Consider the following 23,328-nt stretch of genomic DNA (forward strand, 5'->3'; position numbering starts at 1 on the left):
CGATAGAAAGCACCAGAGTACCCCTGTATTTTGTGTATGTTCTTAATGGAAATAAAACATGTGCCTCTGAAAAGCAGGTCCACACATGTTATTTCCTTCCCTGGACCTAAAAACACCCCTGTGACTGCCTCCTCTCAACGTGGCTAAAAGGATGGGTACTGTTCCAAGGTGGGCAGACTTTTAGCCATGGTGAGCGAGGCAGCAATTTTCAGATGGCCCCCCCAGACACGGGTGGCCAACAACAACAGATGGAAAAAATCCACTACAAGTTTACCACACTGAAAACTCTGCGTGGAATAACAGCCTTAGATGACTTTCCTTAAGACACACGTGGAACACTTTTCCTACTGTGTTTTACTACTATGGTAGAGCAATTTTTCAAAAGTTATTGCCCTACTCTTGTAATTTTTTTTCCAGAAATGACGTGGCTGAAAGAAGCTAGCATTAGTCATATGCACAGAAGGGTTTCAGGAGGTCTTAGCAGAGACGACCCTGCAATAGGGATGACTGATGTGTGTGTATGTGGAGGGGGGGGGGGGGGGGGAATAAGCAATTGCCTACAACTCAAGCTGAGAGAGCCCATATGGTGTCAGATATGGATAATGGACAAAGGAGGGTGTCTACGACTAGGATATCACTGAAGAATCCGGGCACTCAACCCATCCTGAATCCAGTCTCTCCCATCTCCTGTTGCACACGGGAGGGTAAAAGTCCCAGACTTCACATTATCAGGTTATAGAATAGTGGAGGAATAGAGTTAAAAAGCATTTCCTGCCCACCTTAGATTCCAGACTGTAGAGCAGAACTGCCGATAATATCGCTCCGGTTGGGTACATGATGAGTCTTCTGGGCAGACTGAGTAGATGCTCATTGCTGGTGGGGTGAGGAACCTGGCCAATCTTGAAAAAAAGGGGATGGATTTCCCAAGATTTGTCCAGCTGACTTCAGGAGTTAGACAGATACACCGACCCTTTAAAAATGGCTCCCCTAACTGTCTGAATGTGTAAGGATAAAGCTGTGAGGCCCACAGAGGAGGCATGAGGACAAAGGCCTTCCTGAGGTGGGTTTCTCATGTACCTGGTTTGTGCAGATGTTTAGCACTAATTAAGCTAAGTTTTACCTCCCAGGCCCAGCCAGGCAATCCTAAATCTAGCTGATTAAATTCATCCAGCTAAAACTACTCAGATATTCAGCTGGAAAACTAGCCAGTTAATTTTGCTTGGAATATTCAGAAATAACTAACCGGTTATTTTAAATGCTCAGTAGGTGCAGTTACTTCTATTTGTGTCCCTGTTGCTCTTATGACCTGTCAGGGTCCTTCTGTCAGCACAAAGGAGCCTTAGCTTCGTCAGGTGGGTGTAGGTGAGGCTGCACTTGACAGAGCTCCGTACACTTTCAAAGCAGGAGACGTTCATGTGTAAACATGCATCTGTGAACGCGGACAGAGGATGTGTGTGCACACATGCCCGAGTATATGAGGGTGTGTTTGTGTGCTCATGTGTATATATGGGTAGGTATGTGTGGGGGTGTGTGTATGCACATATGTGCTCTATGTGTATGTATGTGTGCACTCATGCGTATATGAGAGTGTGTGGGCATATGTTTGGGTGTTTGTGTGCACACACATGTGTACTCTGTGTGTGTGTGCTCATCTGTATATATGGGTGGGTATGTGAGTATATGAGGGTGTGTTTGTGTGCTCATGTGTATATATGGGTAGGTATGTGTGTGTGTGTGGGGGGGGTGTATGCACATATGTGCTCTATGTGTATGTATGTGTGCGCTCATGTGTATATGAGAGTGCGTGGGCATATGTTTGGGTGTTTGTGTGCACACACATGTGTACTCTGTGTGTGTGTGCTCATCTGTATATATGGGTGTATATGGGGTGTGTGCACACATGTGCTCTGTGTGTGCATGTGCTTGTGTATATAAGGGTGGTGTGTGCATACATATACTGTGTGTGTACACGTATGCATGTGTTTTTGTATGTTTGTGCATGTGTGCTCATGTGTATATAGGGTGGATGAGTGTATACTGAGACTGATACATTCTTATATTGCAACAGCCTTACAGTTCAATGCGGATTACAAACCTGATCAATAAAAGTGTGTGTCTGCTCATATGTATATGTGTGTGTATCCATACTGCTCATATGTATGTATGTGAATATGTGTGTGTCTGGTCATGTATATATGTGGGTATATGTAGGGGGGGGGGTGTTTGATGGGCAGCATGTGAAAGTAAACATTTTTGGCTCACATAGTTTGAGGTTAGAGGGGGTGAGTTTGTTCTTAATGGTATTATATGTGTAGGCTGGGGGTTTTTTTTAATGAAAAGTGGGTAATTCAGAATTGATTAAACCTTTACTGTTTCTAAATGTCTTGAGGAAAGTTGTGGTAACTAGTCCTGGCTGTTTCCGTCTTGGGATTCACAGTCCTGTTCCTCCTGCAGAAAACAATGCTGGAGTCTGAGACGCTGACAGAAAATGGCTCTGTGACACCTCATACCCTTCATCTGCTCACTCCTGGCCTTAATTTGTCTAGCTACTTTCCTTAATTCTTCCTTCTCCATTTGCCCACAGCTCTGTAACAGCTAATTCATAGGTTCAATTGTTAACATCATGCAATGAGATGCAGTGAAATCCTCTTGGGGGGGGGGGGGGGGGGGGGGTGCGGCATCTAAGACTCAGAGCAACAGATGTGCAACTCCCAGACTGTAAAAACATGAAGGTTTAAAAAGCAAAAAGACAAGCTTCATTGTATGAGAGATGGGCTGAAGCACTGCATCAATTTGTTCCCTTGTGTTTTTCAGAGTGGAATAAACGCACATATCAGGAACACGTACAGTCAGACAGCGCTGGACATTGTGAATCAGTTCACAGGCACCCAGGCAGGCAAAGAGATCAAGCAGATGCTGAGAGGTAAGAAAGGGGCGTCACAGACCCCCTGATTCAGTTCATGGCACCCAAATTTTGTCTTCTATGCTTTGCGCCCATTTCCCTGCCCGTCTTTGGGTACGAGGACTTCCTAGTCTAAATCTTGGCATGACCCACAAATTCTCTAACACTGTGCCTACATTTTTGGAAGCCCCTGCACTGGTCACGCTCCCTTTTGGGTTGCATGTGAGACACTTTGCATGCGCAGTGCTATATAAATATCAGATGCAAGTGTAAGTTTGAATTAGTGCCAATAATCGATTAACAGCTCATTCACTAATTAACTTGCGCACATCTGCCCTGTTCATCCAAATTTGGACACCCTATGTAGAATCTGGGGGCCTGTGTCCCCAGCCCTAGGGTGAGGTCATGTTTCTCCAATTAGGGGAAGGTGAAATCAGGGCCAGCCCAACCAGCTGGCAGAACTAGTGATTTGCCCAGGGCAGCAGCTTTCGGGGGGGGGGGGGGGGCATTGGAGAGCAGCTGGGGTCAAAGAAAGACAATATTTATTTATTTTATTTGTGTTACATTTGTACCCCGCGCTTTCCCACTCACGGCAGGCAATGGAGGGTTAAGTGACTTGCCCAAAGTCACAAGGAGCTGCCTGTGCCGGGAATCGAACTCAGTTCCTCAGGACCAAAGTCCACCACCCTAACCACTAGGCCACTCCTCATCTTCAATAGGTCCTGACAACCAGATAACAGGAGGAATTTTACCAGCAGGGCGTGTGAAGTGTTTCCAAACTGTCCATGCACCCAGACTATTCATGATTGTTGATGAGGGGGCCGGGGGTGCAAGGCTAAAAGTTTGCCTTCGGAACCCAGAAATGTCATGTGTCCCGAGTCAGAGGGGAGATTTCATATGTCCCTAGTGAAACCCATGTCAGAGGGGGGAAGTGTTGTGGACCCACCTCAGTACTTACTGAGCAGCAGTTGCAGGTGGAACACTTAACACTTGGAAATTGCAAAATTCCCACTTCTGCTGCCACCCCTACACCGAAGCTGCTGCAGGCGTTTTAGTAGACGCTCTGTGTCAGCAGATCCCCTTCTAAAATACTGCTGGAATCGACACTTCCCACCTGGAGGTCTCAATTCCGATCTCTACAGTCTATGACAACTGGGCCGTTTTGCTACTGTTATGAAAGAGCAGAGGGCGCTTTGTTCCTGAAACCCTCCTGACTTTTCCTTCTTTCTTTTGTCTCCCAGATGCCTCGGCAGCTCTGCAGGTTAGGGCTGTTAAGGATTATTGTAACAATTATGACCTGACGAGCCTGAATATAAAGAGTGGAGATGTTATCACGGTGAGCTGCGGGGAGTACAATATGTGGTGGTGTTGGCAGAGGTGGGGGGAGGGGTATCCCTTGTACTTCTTACTACAGATCTGGGTTTAGTACATTATGTTTATGCTAATGATGTTCACATTTATATTCTTTCCGAAACATCAGTGCAGAATTCTTTTGTGAGGTTAGAAGCTTTTTTTTTTCTACAGAAAATCAGATCCCGTCACAGGTGACGGTCGGAAGATTAATGCTGATGAAATAGTGATCTTATGAGCAGGCAGGATGGGGAAATAGCCCCCAGGAGAGGGACAGATATTGCAGGGATTGCCATTACATTACAGGAAAAAGGAGTTTGGATTGATTCTGCCCCCACCATGGAAGATCAGGTCAGAGCAGTGGTTAGAAAACCACAAAGTGGGCAGGTGGCACCTTGGCATTCTCATTTAATCCCACACCATACGTTACACATATCAACACTTGACACATTATCTGAGAAGAGTGGAATTTATTATGGCCGCAGCATTAATCATCTTACATACGCAAAGACATTTTACAATATTGTACAGTTACAATCATACATGCAGCTTATAATAGTTAGCAATTAAATACATGACTCGATCTTCTATCTAGAGCATTTTGGGGAGGGTGTCTGGCCTTTTGAGTCACAGAACTCCCTCTACTTCCACCTTAGCCACGAGGTGGATTTCCTGTTCCGCCTGGGGTATATACTGTAGACATACGTAGGCACTACCATCATTGCTTATGACCAGGTGTTGCGTAAAAGCATCTTCCATTTCATAACCGTTGACTTTCTTTCTTGATGCCTTCAGGCACCCTATTCCGTCCGAGGTAGGTACTGTTGATCATCTGTTAATCTGGCACCAGCCTCCCTCCATATAAGAGGGATACTGCCCCTGGTCTAAGACATCATCCATGCCACTGCTAGCATGTAATCAACCCCCTTCACATTTGACCTTAATTTGGTCTAAGACATACTGCTGTGTACTTTATCAGGCTAGGACACACCGCCCATCGAATGCTGCGATGTGACCCTAACTTCCTTGACATGGGGCGTGTAAGGTAGGTGAGCTGTAGGAGCAGTAGGCAAAATGGCGAGCGCACCCTTTCAAATGCTACCCTTAATGTCTCCTGTGGCCACCCCCTTTTCCCCGCTTCCTGGACTTTCCCTCTTGCTATCTGCCTCTCCCTCCCACCTCTACCTTTTACTTTCTCCCCATTTCTATCCCTGATCCATCCTGCTTAAGTCTGCCTGCGAGCCCCTCCCTAATCACCCAACCCCCCCTCCCCTCCCCATCCTTTGACCTCTTTTCTGGCTGTGCCGGGCTGTCGTCCGTAATCTGTGGTTGAGTAGACAGATGTGATTCCTTCTGTCAGTGAAACGTATAGCATCAGTGGTGTCCAACATAGACTATTGTAATTTAGGGATATTTAGGTCTTCCAAAAAGAGATTGGCTTGATTCCGGCTCTTGCAAACATTATTACTGGTAGTAAAAGGTAATACAGTTCCTTCCGTTTCTTACACTGGCTTCTGGTTCAGCAGAGAATTCTTTTTAAGATTCATACGGGTTTTAATCTTTGAGGTTCTAAATATCTTGCCCAATAAATCATAATGATTTGGATGCACTGCAGAGAAAAATGTCTCAAATCTTGAGTTTTGAAACTCGCGATTTGAACGTTTTTCAGAGAAAACATCCAAATGCCACTTATGCCATTTATGAGATGTTTTTTCTCTTGTGAAAATGGGCCCTTAATCTCTATCCCTTCCTGCCATTTTGGGGCGCAGATTGTAGAAGTCTGCCTGGTAAAGTCCTACTTCCCAGCTACTGGAGTTCCCTTCGAAGTCCACTTCAGCCTCAATCCTGATCCGTTTTTGCTATTTACTAGACCCAGACTGTAGAAGTCTGCCCGGCATTGGTCTTACTTCTCAACCTCTGAAGCTGCCATCATAGCTCACTCCAGTTTTGAGATCATTTAAGTATTGTTGTAATTGGATTCCATCCTAGCATAACGTAAGAACATAAGACTAGCTATACTGGGTCAGACCAATGGTCCATCTAGCCCAGTATCCTGCTTCCAACAGTGGCCAATCCAAGTTGCAAGTATCTGGCAGAAACCCAAATAGTAGCAACATTCCATTCTACCAATCCCAGGGCAAGCAGTGGCTTCCCCATGTCTATCTTAATAACAGACTATGGACTTGTGCAAACCTTTTTTTAAACCCAGATACACTGACCACTGTTACCACATCCTCTGGCAAAGAGTTCCAGAGCTTAATTATTCTTTGGAAGTCTAGATATTATACATTCCATAAATTAAACTGTCGATAATACACTGAAACCTTCTGCTCAGTATGCTGCTGCGGCTAGGAAAGCAAATATAATGTTGGGTATTATTAGGAAAGGTATGGAAAACAGGTGTGAGGATGTTATAATGCCATTGTATCGCTCCATGGTACGACCGCACCGTAAGTATTGTGTTCAATTCTGGTTGCCACATCTCAAGAAAGATATAGTAGAATTGGAAAAGGTGCAGCGAAGGGCGACTAAAATGATAGCGGGGATGGGACGACTTCCCTATGAAGAAAGACTAAGGAGGCTAGGGCTTTTCAGCTTGGAGAAGAGACGGCTGAGGGGAGACATGATAGAGGTATATAAAATAATGAGTGGAGTGGAACAGGTGGATGTGAAGCGTCCGTTCACGCTTTCCAAAAATACTAGGACTAGGGGGCATGCGATGAAACTACAGTGTAGTAAATTTAAAACAAATCGGAGAAAATGTTTCTTCACCCAATGCATAATTAAAATCTGGAATTTGTTGCCGGAGAACGTGGTGAAGGCGGTTAGCTTAGCAGATTTTAAAATGGGATTAGACGGTTCCTAAAGAACAAGTCCATAAACCGCTACTAAACGGACTTGGAAAACTCCAAAATTCCAGGAATAACATGTATAGAATGTTTGTACGTTTGGGAAGCTTGCCAGGTGCCCTTGGCCTGGATTGGCCGCTGTCGTGGACAGGATGCTGGGCTCGATGGACCCTTGGTCTTTTCCCAGTGTGGCATTACTTATGTACTTATGAAGGAAGAGCAGTTGTTTGCCAGTGTGGCTCAATGGCACTGTGAAAGAGGCCAAGAAAACCAAAAGATATCCTTCAAAAAAATGGAAAGGAGGACCAAGTGAGGAAAACAGAAGGGGCACATAAACATTGACAGTGTAGATTTCAAATATTAATACAGCAGACTCAGAAAAAGTTGTCAAAAAGGAAAATAATAATTTTTTTCATGTTACATTAAGATCAAAAAGCCAGTGAGGGAGGCAGTTGGGTGCTTAGATGACAGGGGAGGGGGAGTGGGGGGATGAAAGGTGCACTCAGGGAGGATGAAGACATTGCTGAAAAACTTAATGAATTCTTTGCTTCAGAATTTATTTTAGAGAATTTGGGGTGGGGAACCAGCCTTCCATTAAGCAACTGTATTTTTTACACATGGCCTCGCTTCTCTTTTCAGTCCCTACTGATTCATGCAAGAGAGACCCCACAGTGAGTCTCAGCCCATGGCCCTGCCTCCTTCCAAATCCCCCACAGGCCACCCCTGTTTGGGTCGAAACACGTTCAAAACCCAATCTTTGTAGGTTATGATTCAGAGGACTTGAAACAAATCAGTGTGAATCTGGAAGAGGTACTACAACAAGGTGACAAAGTAATTCAGGACATATCATATGGACCTGATGGTATTCACTGTAGAGTTCTAAAGTAACTCAAATACTAAATTGCAGACTTGCCTCTATATTAGAGGACTGGAGGGAGGTCAGTGTAATACCAGTTTTCCAACAAAGATCCTTGGATGACCAAGAATGATATATCTTATGCTCTTATGTTGTTGGTGTGATATGTGATGGGGCAGAGAGTGTGTTGTCAGTGTGAGCTGCTGGGTGTGTTGGGTACGGTGGGGTGGAGTTCTTTCACCTTGGGTGTTCGGCTGCCATTCTGTGTCTAGATTGAGTGCACAGCTGAGCTGCTTTTCTTCAATTCTGTAATAAACTCTGTGAAGGCAGTTTTATAACATTTCACCCAGGTAATGTGCATTTTCATGCACAGATTTTATAAAGTGAAGTGTAGGCCTGCTTGACTTTTTTCAAATGCTTGCATAAGTGTGAAAGAACTCGCATACAAATGTTCTTCAGCTTGGAAATAAGATGTCTTCTGAATGTCCCAAGCAACACACAGATGCCCCACTGGGGCTCTTTTGTGTAGTAATTACCACGTGGTCAATCTGCTCAGGATCTACTCAGGATCATTTCCTTTTTCTGAATCCAGCAAGACCTCATCTGGCTCTGTTTCCTCAAGGCACAACTCCATCGCCTTTCTAACCTGTTTTCTGGCACATGGAGATGGAGGTGGTGGAGACCAAGACTTTATCATAGGAGAAGCCCAGATGATCTCTAAGGGAGAGGAAGAGAGGGTAGAATGTATAGGACCCTGTAAAGGATAGATCGTATGATCTTTATCTGCCGTCATTTTCATGATGCAGCTCAGCCCGTATTTGCCCCAGGAAGTCGACCTTCATGTGTAACATAGCTCCAGGAGTTCACAGCGAGAAGGTGCTAGCACAGCAGAGTAAGCAGGGGCCAACCCTGTCATTAATAACGTTTATTTGCATCGTCCATTGCAGTGAAACTTGCTCTTGTTATTTTCTCTGCAGGTGCTGGAGCAGCATCCAGACGGCAGGTGGAAAGGCTGTATCCATGACAACAGGACTGGCAATGACCGCGTCGGCTACTTCCCTTCCAGCTTGGTGGAAGCCATAAGCAGGAGAACAGGCAAAGGCTCCCTCATTGTTTTAACGGATTCAGTTTTGCAGCTTTTCTGTGTTTTGCAAACTGCTCGGCAGTCACGTTAGCTGTCCATTGCTGTCGCTCGGCCCTTCAGTCTGTCTTTCTGGCAGCACCGTGGTCACGGGGAAGTTAAGGATGAGGAGCTTGGAACAGGACTGAAGTTTTCTCTCGTCCTTTCCTGAGTCCCTGATGGATGTGCTCTCCATGGAGGCTTCTCGCTGCCTAACTTGCTTGGTTTACAAATTGGGACGCACATCATAGTGCAAGCATGTTACTAAAATTACTCTTCAGCTTCACTGCTCAGTGCTTAAAAACCTGAGTTACACATGCTATAAGTTCACTACTGGGTACTTTTAAATAGTCCCACAGGCTCAAGGTTGGCCCAACCATTAGCAAAGATGGCAAGATACCCAGTTCCAGGCTGGAGATTTTGGGTAGTTCTGGGTTTGAACTTCTATCACAGTGTGGGATTTATAGTACCTGATCCTGCCCTTTGAAATCAGTGCTGTAAGTCTCATAACGCACCAGGATGGAGTGGTCAGAAATCCAGGACTGTCCCAACATCTCTAGCGTGGAACTGAATAACCTGGCATCTCCGCATTAGGTACGGCTAGGCAGTCGCCTGGAGCAGCAAAAAGCAGCTGCAGTCAAAGCAAAACATAGATCCCGACAGCCAGACAAACACCAATGCATAGTTTAGCTGCAGGAAGGGTGGGCAGTTGTCAAATATCCATTTATCTGCCAAATGACTTTTGGAAACTGCTGTCATTTATTTGAAAGCATGATGTCTTTGCAGACAGTTTAGGAGCCTAAAGGTTAATCGAGTGTGTATGTTACGTGGGGGGGGGGGGGGGGGGAGAACTACTACTACTACTATTTAGCATTTCTATAGCGCTACAAGGCGTACGCAGCGCTGCACAAACATAGAAGAAAGACAGTCCCTGCTCAAAGAGCTTACAATCTAATAGACAAAAAATAAAGTAAGCAAATCAAATCAATTAATGTGAACGGGAAGGAAGAGAGGAGGGTAGGTGGAGGCGAGTGGTTATAAGTGGTTACGAGTCAAAAGCAATGTTAAAGAGGTGGGCTTTCAGTCTAGATTTAAAGGTGGCCAAGGATGGGGCAAGACGTAGGGGCTCAGATGTAGAGGCAAGACGTAGAAGCCAGAAGCCAGAAGGTACTCCTAGGGTGCCCCAAACCTTGCCCAGCCCTGCACAGGCTTTGCTACAATGTGGGTACTGTGAACATTACCATCTATATCACTTTTGGTGAATAGTTTTTAAGCAGAATTTTAGTTATCATTTTGATTAAATTAGATAATCTCTGCTCAGGTCACTGTGTCTGAGCCTCTGGATTCTACCCTCTGCTGTTACTCTGGTAAATGTAATGGTAATAGCAAGGCTACGGCGGTGTTTGGGAAGGGGCCTGCCACTGCTTTTTCTGTGGGATGCAGAAGAAATTATCATAGATGTGAAAGGTCCCATCGAGTAGTCTTAGAAAATATTTGATCATTTTCAGACCCCCTGTGTGTCTTTTCCCATGGGTCTGCTAGTCAATTTTTAAAAGGAAACAGCTAAGGGAATTTCTCTTTAAAAATCTGGCACGGAGCTGAATGCCCCGAACAATATAAAGGTTGCTAAATCACACTAAGGAAGATTCCAACTGGCTACCAAGACAGGCTAAACCTGAAACAAAGGAGACCTCAAATCTCCAGAGTAATCAAAAGGCAGGACACCTACCCATAATAGGAATAAGATACTATCTCTGGTCTCAAAAAGGTATACGGAAAACCTCAAACAAGGAGAAAAAGCCAACCTACCATTAAGGGCTCTTCTCAGCAGGAGAACCACCATTTACCTGCTGAGAAGCCCCATAGGAGAATATTTGTGTCCAGTGCCTACTGCATCATAGCATTGATCCTTTAACATATGGCATGAAAATATGGACTAACAGACATATAGTCCTTGAGTGGCCTCTGCTGGTTAAGAGGCTGCATGTTTGGCGTTATGCGATTTCTAGGGGTTCTAACTACTGTCCCTGCTTTGCTTATCTTTATTTGTTTTTGCTACAGGTTCTCGAGGATCCGAGTCAAGTCCCTCCCACCTTTCTCCTTCACAAGGATCCACCACCCCCATCGCTCCTTCTGAAGAGATCTGGGTGCTTCGGAAGCCATTTGCAGGTATGAGTGAGGAATATATGACTATGACACAGGCTGGAATACCCATTATGAAGTTTAAAACCAGTGACTAAACCCTAGGACTGTGTGTTATAAGGTCTAAAACCAGCATCCCTGGAATGAAAGTCATGGACCATCCATTAAGGAGTCTAAAGCCAGTGACTAAACCCTAGGGATGTGTGTTATAAGGTCTAAAACCAGTGTCCCTGGAATGAAAGTCATGGACCATCCATTATGGAGTCTAAAGCCAGTGACTAAACCCTAGGGATGTGTGTTATAAGGTCTAAAACCAGCGTTCCTGGAATGAAAGTCATGGACTGTCCATTATGAGGCCTAAAACCAATGACTAAACCCTAGGGCCATGTGTTATAAGGTCTAAAACCAGTGTCTAGTCATAAGAAATAAATAGATAGCATGTACTGCAAGCCCAATGGACATGTGCTGTATGGTCTAAGAGTGGGGGTGGATTCTGAAAAGGTCAGCCACCTTGCTATGTGAGTTACTGGTTTTAATCATCTGTCTTCTTGGGGGAGGAGCACATGCCTAAGGACACATGTGTGATTTTTCATGATTTTCTGCTTAAATCTTCCAAGGGACCACAGTTTTTCTTGCTGCACAAAGAAACGAGCATCTCAGGGCTAGGGTCTCCAAAGATCCTTTTAAGAACCAGCTGGAACCGTGTAAGGAAGGGATTAATGAAGTGAGCAGATGTGATCAGGAAGTCATTAGAACTCGGTGCCATAGAAAGATTTGCCAATGTGGTTCGTCATCAGCAAACACTCTAGGGCAGAGGTTTTCACTGACAGTCCTCCAGGGATTTTCAGGGCTATGCAAATCTGTCATGCATTATTCATGAGGGGAATCCCACATAGCACCTGGTTGCAGCCCTAGAGGACTGTCCTTGCTCTTGATTGTGACAGAGGGTTTTTTCCCCCCTTAGCACAGGATACCAGAGAGCACCTGTAGCTGTTACTAGCATGTTATAGTGCAAGGCTTCCCTTTAGGATACACATGATATAAATTTGCATATACTGGCTTTCCAATGTGTGTTAATATACCTCCTAACAGAGAGATTGTGGATATCCTGAAACCCTACTGGCTGTAGAGTCCCCAGGACAAGTCTGGGAAGCCTGAGGAGTATGTGAAGGTAGAAGCTGACCCTCGGAATATAGTGGCACAATTACTTGTGTCCAGTGAGGAATCTACAGGCTGCAATATAGATTCTCATCAAGAGATTCTTGCCAAATGCAGCTGTACATGCACAGACATTAATCCAAGCGGTTACTCAGGTCACTCAGCAGGAGTAACCAAAGCCACGTGAGGCTGTGAAATGAGCTGCTATTCTCGCGCTCAATCACCGCTTTGGGTGAATCTTTTCAGAAAGGCAGTTAATCGATCCCACCTGACTGTCAGTCATACTTTCCCTTTCATGATTAACCTTAGGTTAATTTGGGGCTTATTTCAAAAACCTTATTTGTGATTTCCACATGGAAATGACGGTGTTTACATTTAGATATGTTTCATAAACATGTAGCCCTTATTTCCCTGACTGAGTATCGAGTGAGTTATTTAGAGAATATTTGAATTGGGTTGTTGACGGTCAGGCCAGGGCTAGCAAAGCTAGCAGCCAGCTGGCACTTTAATCTACTTGCTTGGCAACACTTCAGTAGTCGTGAAACGGCCCCAGAGCAGTAGGTATGTTCCAAACCAAACTGGGTTTACTAGAACTTGGATTTTTAGGCAAGTCAGTGTAATGCTATGTACAGTCTATCAGGTCAATTCCATAACTGGGAGCGTGTAGTTACATCTTGGGCACGCAAGTGGCATCTTAATTGGGACTTACGCACGCAAGTAACTCTACGCTGTTCTGTACAGTAGCACATAAGAGTCTGAGGGGTCCTTTTACTAAGCCGTGGTAAAAGGTGGCCTGCGGTAGTGTGGGCATGAGTTTTGGGTGTGCGCTGGGCCATTTTTTTACTACAGGTGGGGAAAAAGGGCTTTTTTTAATGGGCCGGGAAATGGGCGTGCGCTGAAATTATAACTAGCGAGCGCCTATTTATGACCTGAGCCTTTACCACCACCCGTTGACCTAGCAGGAAGGGCTCACACGCTACCCGTATGGTAACCATGCAGCATGCGCCAACTGCTGATTACCACAAGGAACGCCTTCTGTGGTAGAAAGTTATTTTCTACCACAGGATTCGGCACGTTCCAAACTCAGAATTACCACCACATGCATGCACTAGCTCAGCAGTAATACCGATTTGGCGCATACTACCTGCATATTAGCCCTCCCGCACCTTAGTAAAAGGACCCCTTAGTGCATAACGTCTACCTTGGGGATCAGCACCCAAGAAAACATCTAGGTGTTGTTATAGACAATACACTGAAATCTTCTGCCCAGTGTACAGCGACAGCCAAAAAAAGCAAGCAAGACGCTAGGAATTATTAGGAAAGGGATGGTAAATAAGACTGAGAATGCTATAATGCCTCTGTATTGTTCCATGGTGTGACCTCAACTTGAGTATTGCATTCGGTTCTGGTCGCCGTATTTATAAAAAGATCTAGCAGAATTAGAAAAGGTTCAAAGGAGGGCGACCAAAATGCTAAAGGGGATGGAACTCCTCTCATTTGAGGAAAGGGTAAAGAGGTCAGGGCTCTTCAGCTTGGAAAAGACACAGGAGTATGATTGAGGTGTACAAAATCCTGAGTGGTGTAGAATGAGTAGAAGTGAATGGATTTTTTAGTCTTTCAAAAAGAACAAAGACTATGAGACAGTCAATGAAATTACATGGAAATACTTTCAAAACAAATAGGAGGAAATATTTTTTTTTTATTCAAAGAATAGTTAAGGTGTGGACTCTTTGCCGGAGGATGTAGTAACAATGGTTAGCATATCTGGGTTTAAAAAAGGGTTTGGACAGGTTCCTGGAGGAAAAGTCCATAGTCTGCTATTGAGACAGACATGGGGAAGCCACTGCTTGCCCTGGGATTGGTAGCAATGAATGTTATTACTACCTGGGTTTCACCCAGGTACTTGTGACCTGGATTTGGCCCCAGTTGGAAACAGGATACTGGGTTAGATGGACCATTGGTCTGACCCAGTATGGCTATTCTTGTGTGCTTATGTTCTTTTATATATGGAGAAGTACATATGGGCAGAGCTTGGGAGGAACAGGAGCATGTCTAGTAGCGCTATAGAAATGATAAGTAGTAGTAACTTACACGCGTAACTCATTGACAATGCTGAGCAAGTTAATTTGTAAAAATAGTATGTTAAAATTCCTAGCTACTGGAAGGAAAAAAATATTATTTTACAGTTACTAGTTGTTTAATGAAAGTAATATGTTACTTATAGTTACTTTCTAATTCTTGGATATAAACAGTTGTTTCGACATTACATAAAATAAATTCTAGCAACTGGAAATTCATCCGTTATCAGAGAAAACATCTAAACAGAAAAAGCTCAAGTCCTCAAATACAGGGATCCAATACAATTAGAGAGAGATTTAAATCAAATAAGGAAATAAAATCATGAAAATATCTAGCTGAACGCCACGACAAAATTCATGATGAGATCATCAATCTGAGTTTATGAAATTTGATGTCATGGCTAAAGTCAACAGTCGATTGAACATGATTTTATTTCTTTGCTGGCGTTGACTCCACTTCATCACTCTTACCGGACACAACTTGCACTTAGCATAAATATTGTTATCTTTTTTGCTAACTAAATGAAAAAACTTGACATAAACGGAGAGCTTAAATGTCGAAGACCCAGCCAACTTTGTCGCCTCGTTCTGCATGCTGGAACAATTTCAACTAGCAGCTGCCAACTTAAATCGCTTTGAATATTGACCCTGGATTTTTAGAACATGTAGCACAGAATTTGCTGAGGCAGTAAAATCGTATAACCAGTGTCTTTGCTAGAAGCTGGTTGCTTTCTTGGCGTCTTTTACCAGTGGATCTAGAAACATTGCAGAGAAGGTAACGAGCACGATTAAGCGGATGGAACTCCCTCATGAAGTAGGCTAAAGAGGTTAGGGCTCTTCAGAATGGAGAAGAGGCACGATGGAGGTCTGTACATTCATGAGAGGTGCGGAAGAGGGTTAATAGGGACCAAGACAGCAAGACACTCCTTGAAACTAACAGCAAATGTGAAACAACTGGAGAAAATGTTTTTTTTCACTCACTGGACAATTAAGCTGTGCATGTGTTCAAAGCATGTAGAATAGCTGGGTTTAAAAGGGGCTTAGACAAGTTCCTGGAGGAAATGTCCTTAAACAGGAAGTTGCAATTGGTAAATTGAAACACATAACCAGGCAGCACTCATCCCTGGGGTTGAGTAAGAGGCGATAGATTTATTTTTCAGAATCCTGCTAAATTCTGCGAGTTACCAGATGTCTTGGTGGAAGGGTAAATACTGTTGCAGACTTCAGGAAACGTATAGGTTCCTGATGCAGGCCATGAAGACTGTTCCCAGGGCCCTGTGACTGCACATTAATCAGGCCACAGCACACCCCAAACTTTTGCTAAAAGCAGGAATTAACGTGAGGCTTAAGTCCTCATCTTCCCTGATTCATTTAGCAATGGCTGAAACACGAGCCTTCTAAGTGAAAGAGACAGGCATCACATAGCAAGATACAAACAGAATCCTTATGCAAGGGAGCAGCCCTCCTCGCTTCCACTGGAGCACCAAGGATACCAACTAATTATTACAGTACCTGAACCTTTCCATGTTAGCTGAATTGGATAATTAAATCTAACTGAAAATGTAAGACTAGTCCTGGGTCAGCTCTTTGCTTCCTGGGCTGGCTGGGGATGATGTGGAGGCAATGTGACATGTCCACCTTCTCTCACCCTAAAATATACAAGCTTCGAGTCTGCTACTTGTAACTTCTTCATCTTCTTGTCTCTTTTCTCTGTGCTGGAGCAGGTTCTCCAAGACCACAGACTGTTGCCAGCTGTCCCTATACAGAACAGTCCTCGGGTGAGCACATGAAGAAAGAGCCACATTCTGAAGGCAAGGTAGGACCAGCACCCAGCAAAGCCTGTATGAGAATGTCCATCCATTCATATGTAGCCCAAATCTACTTTATCAGTGGAGACTTCACAGTGGCATTGCCATGCTGTTCTGCATTTAGAACAAGTGCTATATGTATTCACAGCCTCCCCAGATTGTTAGAAAACTCTTGCTAATGTTTACCCGAGATCTCATCTGATGTCACTTGTCCTTTCACACTGCAAGAGTGACCAACTCACCGGTGTCTTCTCTATAGCCCCCACTTTCTGCTTTTGAGTTTCCTGTTACATCAGCCCTAGGTCATTCCTTCCACCAGTGCTGTCTGTATTGTTTCTAGGAGATGTTGATGTATAGCTGGTCACTGCATGACCTGATGGTTAATTAAACTGAAAATGTCATGGAAAATGTATTGATCATGCTGATACTTTCTACTATGTTCGTGGAAAGTTCTGTCTGAAGGTACAAAGAAGAACTATAACTCCACCGGTGAAGATGGACTAAGAACTGTATTTTGGAGGTAAAGTTGGCGTCAGGACAAAGGCTGGACTCCCCGTATTTTTTCACTTTACATGATGCACAACAAATATCAGTAAGAGGAGTCCAGCTTTTGTTCTGATCACCAGCTTTACCTCCAAAATACAGTTTATAGTCCATCTTCACCAGTGGAATCATGGTGGTTCTTTGCACATGAACATCTCCTAGAATAATACATAAAAATAGGGCTAAGTGACTTCATAATATATTTACCCTGAACGACGTTCATGTACTAGTGATGTTGAGCTGATGCACATGTGTAGTAACAAATTTATGGAAAACCATACATTATAGAAAATGTTTGATGCCATTTCTATGATCAGCATCCAAAAATCTATAAGGAACACCCAATCTCATTACGGAAACAAAAATCATGTTGTCCAAGGTTCATGGCCAACCATGCTGTTTGCTGTCCGACTGATACGGAGCGAGCAGAAAGATCATGTTACAGACTGTTATTTCTGTTTGACAAATGTTTCGGGCTTTCCCCCCCCCCCCCCCCCCAAAAAAAAAACAAAAGGTCAATTTCATATCCTAATCTGCCATTGGTTTTGAAACCAGGGCCACATGACATGGTTCTATATGGACAGTGAAGTACACATTTCAGCCAAAACCTGTGTGACAAAAATATTACATCAGAACACAAGAGTAGCCATACTGGGTCAGACCAATGGCCCATCTAGCCCAGTATCCTGTTTTCCAAGTCACAAGTACCTGGCAGAAACCCAAATCATGGCAACATTCCATACTACAAATCCCAGGGCAAGTAGTTGCTTCCTATGTCTGTCTCAATAGCAGACTATGGACTTTTCCTCCAGGCTTTTTGTCCAAACCTTTTTAAAACCCAGATACACTAACCACTGTTACCACATCCTTCGGCAAAGAGTTCCAGATCTTAACTATTCGTTGAGTGAAAAAATATTTCCTCCCATTTGTTTTAAAAGTATTTCCATGTAACTTCCGCGAGTATCCCCTAGTTTTTGTACTTTTGACCGAGTAAAAAATCGATTTACTTCTACTCATTGTAACCACTCAGGATTTTGTAGACCTCAATCATATCTCTCCTCATCTGTCTCTTTTCCAAGCTGAAGAGCCCTAACCTCTTTAGCCATTCCTCATACGAGAGGAGTTCCATCCCCTTTATCATTTTGGTCACTCTTCTTTGAACCTTTTCTAATTCTGCTATATCTTTTTTGAGATATAGCAACCAGCAGGGCCGGTGCTAGACATGATGGTGCCTAGGGCAGATGCTAGGGAGGGGGCCCCAAAGCTTGCTTGCAGATTGTCCCTCTTTCAACTTTAGGCAAGTTTGGGGCCTCCAGTGATATTGGAGCCTAGGGCAATTCCCTGTTTGCCTACTCCTAATGCCGGTCCTGGCGACCAGAACTGAATGTAATACTCAAGGTGCGGTCGCACCATGGATCGATACGGAGGTATTATAGTATTTTCGGTCTTATTCACCATCCCTTTCCTAATAATTCCTAGCATCCTGTTTGCTTTTTTGGCCGCCGCCACATACTGAGCAGAAGATTTCAGCATATTATCTACAAGGACACCTAGATCTTTTTCTTGAGAGCTGACCCCCTAGCATCAGGTAACTCTGATTCAGATTATTCTTTCCAATGTGCATCACCTTGCATTTATCCACATTACATTTCATCTGCCATTTGGATCCCCTTTCTTCCAATTTCCTAAGGTCTTCCTGCAATATTTCACAGTCCGCACGTGTTGTTTCAAATTCAAATCAATTCTTGTATACCAAAAATATCCCCTTTCCAGGGTTCAGTGCGGTTTACATTCTAGGTAAGACAAAAGCAGATAGTGTTAGTGTGAGGTATGAGAAACATTAGAGACCACTGGTGTAATGCATGAGACTAAAAACAGTAAGGAACGGATAATGGATGATACTAGGAGGTAGAAGTCATGATGGATTGTTATGAAGTAGTCTTTGGGAAGAAAAAGGTTTTTAGCCTCTTCCTGAAGCTGAGGTAGCTGTTTTCTCTTCTGATGGGAATAGAGCCGGCCAAACACCACACCCCGGTCAGTAGAAATGGCCCGGCATTGAATATTCAGGGTCAGTGCAAGTGGCAGCAGCCTGCTGTACTTTCTGCCACCACCTGAATATTGGGGGGCTCGAGTTTCCACATTTATTTCATTTTGATATACCATTGATAGCGATTGCCTTCATGGTGGTCTACGGTAATAAAACGATAATAGTATTAGGGATACACATCAATTAAAACATTTAAATTGTGCAATTAATCACAATTAAAAATGTTAATTGCATGATTAACCACATAAATAATGCCTGTACCGTGCAAAATATGGATAGCAGATGTACATTCTCAAAACTGACATATTTCAATTACTAAACTGAAAATAAAATCTTTTTCTTTTCCTTTTTTTTTTTTACCTCTGTTGTCTGGTGATGTTATTTTTCTAATCATCTTGTTCCCTGTCTCTGCTTCTGCTTCTGTGCTCTGAACTCAGTCTCCAGGGCCTCCTATATAGTCACTATTTCTTTTCTCTCCTCTTTTCTTATTTGCTTCCTCCCTGTGTCCATCTTTCACGTTCAACTTTCTTCCATTTTTCTTCCTTTTCAAATGTATTTAGTTTTCATCTCTTCCCATCCCTTCCCCTTCATCCATGGGCACCATCTCCTCTCTTTTCTCTTCCCCTCCCCTCCATGGGCACTATGTCCTATTTCTTCTCTTCCTTTCCCTTCCCCTCCTCCTTGGGCACCATCTCCTCTCTTCTCTCCCCTCCCCCCCCCCCCCCCCCCCCACTCCATAGGAACCATCTTCTCTTCTCTTCCCTCTCCTCCAAGGACACCATCTCCTCTCTTCACTCCCCTCTAAGGGCACCATCTCCTCCTTCTTTCTTCCCTTCCCCTCTCCTCCTCTTCTCTCTTTTCTCTTCCCCTCCCCTCCATGGGCACTATGTCCTATTTCTTCTCTTCCTTTCCCTTCCCCTCCTCCTTGGGCACCATCTCCTCTCTTCTCTTCTCTCCCCCCCCCCACTCCATAGGAACCATCTTCTCTTCTCTTCCCTCTCCTCCAAGGACACCATCTCCTCTCTTCACTCCCCTCTAAGGGCACCATCTCCTCCTTCTTTCTTCCCTTCCCCTCTCCTCCTCTTCTCTCTTTTCTCTTCCCCTCCCCTCCATGGGCACTATGTCCTATTTCTTCTCTTCCTTTCCCTTCCCCTCCTCCTTGGGCACCATCTCCTCTCTTCTCTTCTCTCCCCCCCCCCACTCCATAGGAACCATCTTCTCTTCTCTTCCCTCTCCTCCAAGGGCACCATCTCCTCACTTCTCCCTCCCCTCTCTTCCCCTCTAAGGGCACCATCTCCTCCTTCCTTCTTTCTTCCCTTCCCTTCCCCTCTCCTCCTCTTCTCTCTTTTCCCTACCCCTCCCCTCCATGAGCCCCCATATCCTCTCTATTCTTTCTTCTCTCTTCCCTTCCTTGCCCCTCTTCTCCCCTCCAAGGACACCCTCTCTACTCTTTGTTAATGATCCAATATTTAATGGGAAGTCAATGCTCTTTCTTCAATAATAGTGTTACAAGATCAAATTTCTTTGCTCGTTAACATTCTTCACTATATTATTTTGGAGTACTTGTTGGCATCAAATGTTAACAAGCCAGATCCCCTTAAACAGAGAGTCACAATAATCCAGATGTGTAAGGACTAAGGAATGGATTAATATTCTGAATACTTTCCATTAACAAAGACTTTACAGAATGAATATTTTTTTTAGTTTGTAGAAACATTTTCTGGTAAAATTGGAAAGGAGGTCTAGAAATGTATGTATAATTAAAATGTTCTATTACATATTGTGGACATTGTAAGTAGTATACAGTACCATACTTCATATTGTTGTTTGAATATTCTTACTGCTGTAATTGCCTATTTCTCATGGTTGATTTATTCTTACTGTAGTGAGTGAATTCCTTCAAAAAGGCAGTAAATAATACATAAATAAATATGTATAGTGTATTTATAACCTACTCCTCTGGTCCAAGCACATTCCTGGGGACATGTCCTTTAAAAGCAGCTAAATATAGCCTACCCAGGGTTTTTTTTTTGTCCTGAGACACACAAACACTCCACAGACATACAAATGCATCCCAGAGACCATAGCTGAGACATACAAACACATTACAGAAATTCTCTCTCCTCTGAGTACATATCGCAGCCAGCGTTTCTGTGATGTGTTTGTATGTTTGAGTGATGACCTGTTTGTGTCTCGGCAACAACCTCTGTGGTCTGTTCTTGTTTGTTTGAGTGAAAATCCTTGTGATTTGTTCATGTGCATCTGAACTATATTTTCCACAGCTAGTTTGCCTGGTTTGTGTGTTCAATTCACTTTTTGGCACACTTGCTTCCCGCACAAAGCTTTTGAAGCGACTGCCTAGTCTTCTCTGTCTGCGATATTTTCGCCATGCTGCCCGGTCATTCAGTTGTATGTGCTAGATACTGAGTCGGTTCCTCTTCCTCTACCTCTCTCACAGAGCTCAGAGGCTGTCTTCCAGTGGTTGTGCAAATTTCAGCTACAGCTTTATGCTCCAAACTTTATCAGCTCTGGCTACGACATTCCCACCATCAGCCGCATGACACCTGAGGTGAGTTGACTGGTGCACTCACAGGCCTGCAGCTTTCCATTCAGCGCCTTCCTGGCAGTCCAGTAAAGATGCTGAGCACCTCAGACCTGCATTGCTCTGCCTGTGCATCGCATCGTATGACAGCTGAGCTAAGCCGAAGCTCCAGTCATCAGAGAAAGCAGTATTTCACAGCACTCAGTGGAACTTTCACATGTCTTCAGGGCACTCGGAAAGTTGCAGTGAGACTTGTAGGCTTATGGTTTACCCATGTTGGATAATGGCTTTTACCACTGCATGGGGGGGGGGGGGGGGGGGAGGAGAGGTCTTGTTCTTGTCTTTCAGAGTGAGGACAGCCCTGGGCTGACATAAACCCTGACTTCTGCCTTCTATTTATTTATTCTGCACACTTGATATACTGCAAATAGAGCAGACGGAAGGTGTGTCCTCACCCTGTGCTGTGCTTCTGACACAGCACCGTCCCTTAGTGTTCTACTTGTTTCACTGATAGGGTGGGAAATTAAATCAAAGTAACTGAGGGGAAAGTTATTAAAGTGGGCTACTATTAAGACGTGTTATTTTACTTTAACCTCAGTTATTAGTAACTAGGTCTCATCGTAGGTCTTCCCTTAGTGTGAAGAGTTCCAGAGCTGAGATTGTGATGTCATAATGCCTCATTCCACCAATAAGAGCCAACCTCATCGGTGATGTCACAATGGCTTGGTTGTCCTATACTTGGTTCACTGTTATGACATATAGCTGTGAGTTCAATTTCTAGAGACATTTCTTTTTTCTTTAATTAAGGAGGGACCCTATCAATGGGTTAATTTACTGTTAACTCGTTATTAGTAACTAATGTCTCATTGCATAAAATGGGACCCGTTGTAAAATAACATTAGTTAGTGGTACAATAACACATCTTAACAGTATCCCACATTAATAACTTCCCCCCTTAGTGTGACGAGCTGATATTGTGATGTCATAATGCCTCATTCACCAATAAGAGCCAACCTCATCAGTGATGTCACAATGGCTTCATTGTCCTATTCTTGGCTCACTTTTATCACACAGAGCAGTGATTTCCATCTCAAGGGACATTTCTTTATTATTTAATTAAAGGGGAAGTTATCAACGTGGGCTACCGTTAAGAAGTGTTATTTTATTTTTAACCCGTTATTAGTAACTAGGTCTCATTGCATAAAATGGGACCTGTGCTAAAATAGCATGAGTTAGAGGTAAAATAACACATTTTAATGGTAGTCCATGTCGATAACTACACCCCTAAATGTATTTATTTGACGCTGATAACTTATGAAACCAAAGCAGGAGATGTGAACTGTTTCTTAGCTGGTCTTGCCTGTCAGGATTGCTTACTGGGAGAGAGGAACACTGGATTTTCATGCCTGTTTTAACTCTGCCTGGGTTATCCCGCCTGTATCTAACTCTTTGCTTCATGTGTTAGAAAATATGCTGAAAGGATTCATGCTCAGCCCCTCTTCTCCTAGGATCTAACAGCCATTGGAGTAACAAAGCCTGGACATCGGAAGAAGATAGCCTCAGAGATCAACAACCTGAACATTGCAGAGTGGCTCCCAGATTATAAACCAGTGAGTTCTTTATTATTGCTATACAAACAATCCTCTTCTAGAGACATAGGGCAGTAGAACTAGAGGACATGAATGGAGATTGCAGGGAGGTAGACTTAGGAGTAACGCCGGGAAATACTTTTTCATAGAGAGCGTAGTAGACGCCTGGAACACCCTTCCAGGACAGGTGGTAGAGTCAAAAATAGTGAGCGAATTCAAACATGTGTGAGTTAGACACTGGCAACACAACGGCTGTTGAGGTGTTATCTTGGGAACTGAGGCCAATGCTGGACAGACACCTATGGTCTGTGTCCCACAAATGGCAAAAGATTGAAAGAAGATTT

General features: G+C 43.9%; 1 protein-coding gene across 1 annotated transcript in view; it reads left to right on the forward strand.

Moving 5' to 3' along the window:
- CASKIN1 (CASK interacting protein 1) overlaps positions 1 to 23,328 on the forward strand; it is a 181,994-nt gene that overhangs the window by 140,666 nt on the left and 18,000 nt on the right. Inside the window, exons 8-14 of the mRNA XM_030213148.1 lie at positions 2,815 to 2,923; positions 4,144 to 4,238; positions 8,935 to 9,052; positions 11,139 to 11,246; positions 16,180 to 16,271; positions 21,312 to 21,422; positions 22,904 to 23,005. Coding sequence (XP_030069008.1) covers positions 2,815 to 2,923; positions 4,144 to 4,238; positions 8,935 to 9,052; positions 11,139 to 11,246; positions 16,180 to 16,271; positions 21,312 to 21,422; positions 22,904 to 23,005 — 735 coding nt within the window. The remainder of the gene's footprint in view (positions 1 to 2,814; positions 2,924 to 4,143; positions 4,239 to 8,934; positions 9,053 to 11,138; positions 11,247 to 16,179; positions 16,272 to 21,311; positions 21,423 to 22,903; positions 23,006 to 23,328) is intronic.

Source organism: Microcaecilia unicolor, chromosome 8, assembly GCF_901765095.1.
Source record: "Microcaecilia unicolor chromosome 8, aMicUni1.1, whole genome shotgun sequence".
Taxonomy (NCBI): Eukaryota; Metazoa; Chordata; class Amphibia; order Gymnophiona; family Siphonopidae; genus Microcaecilia; species Microcaecilia unicolor.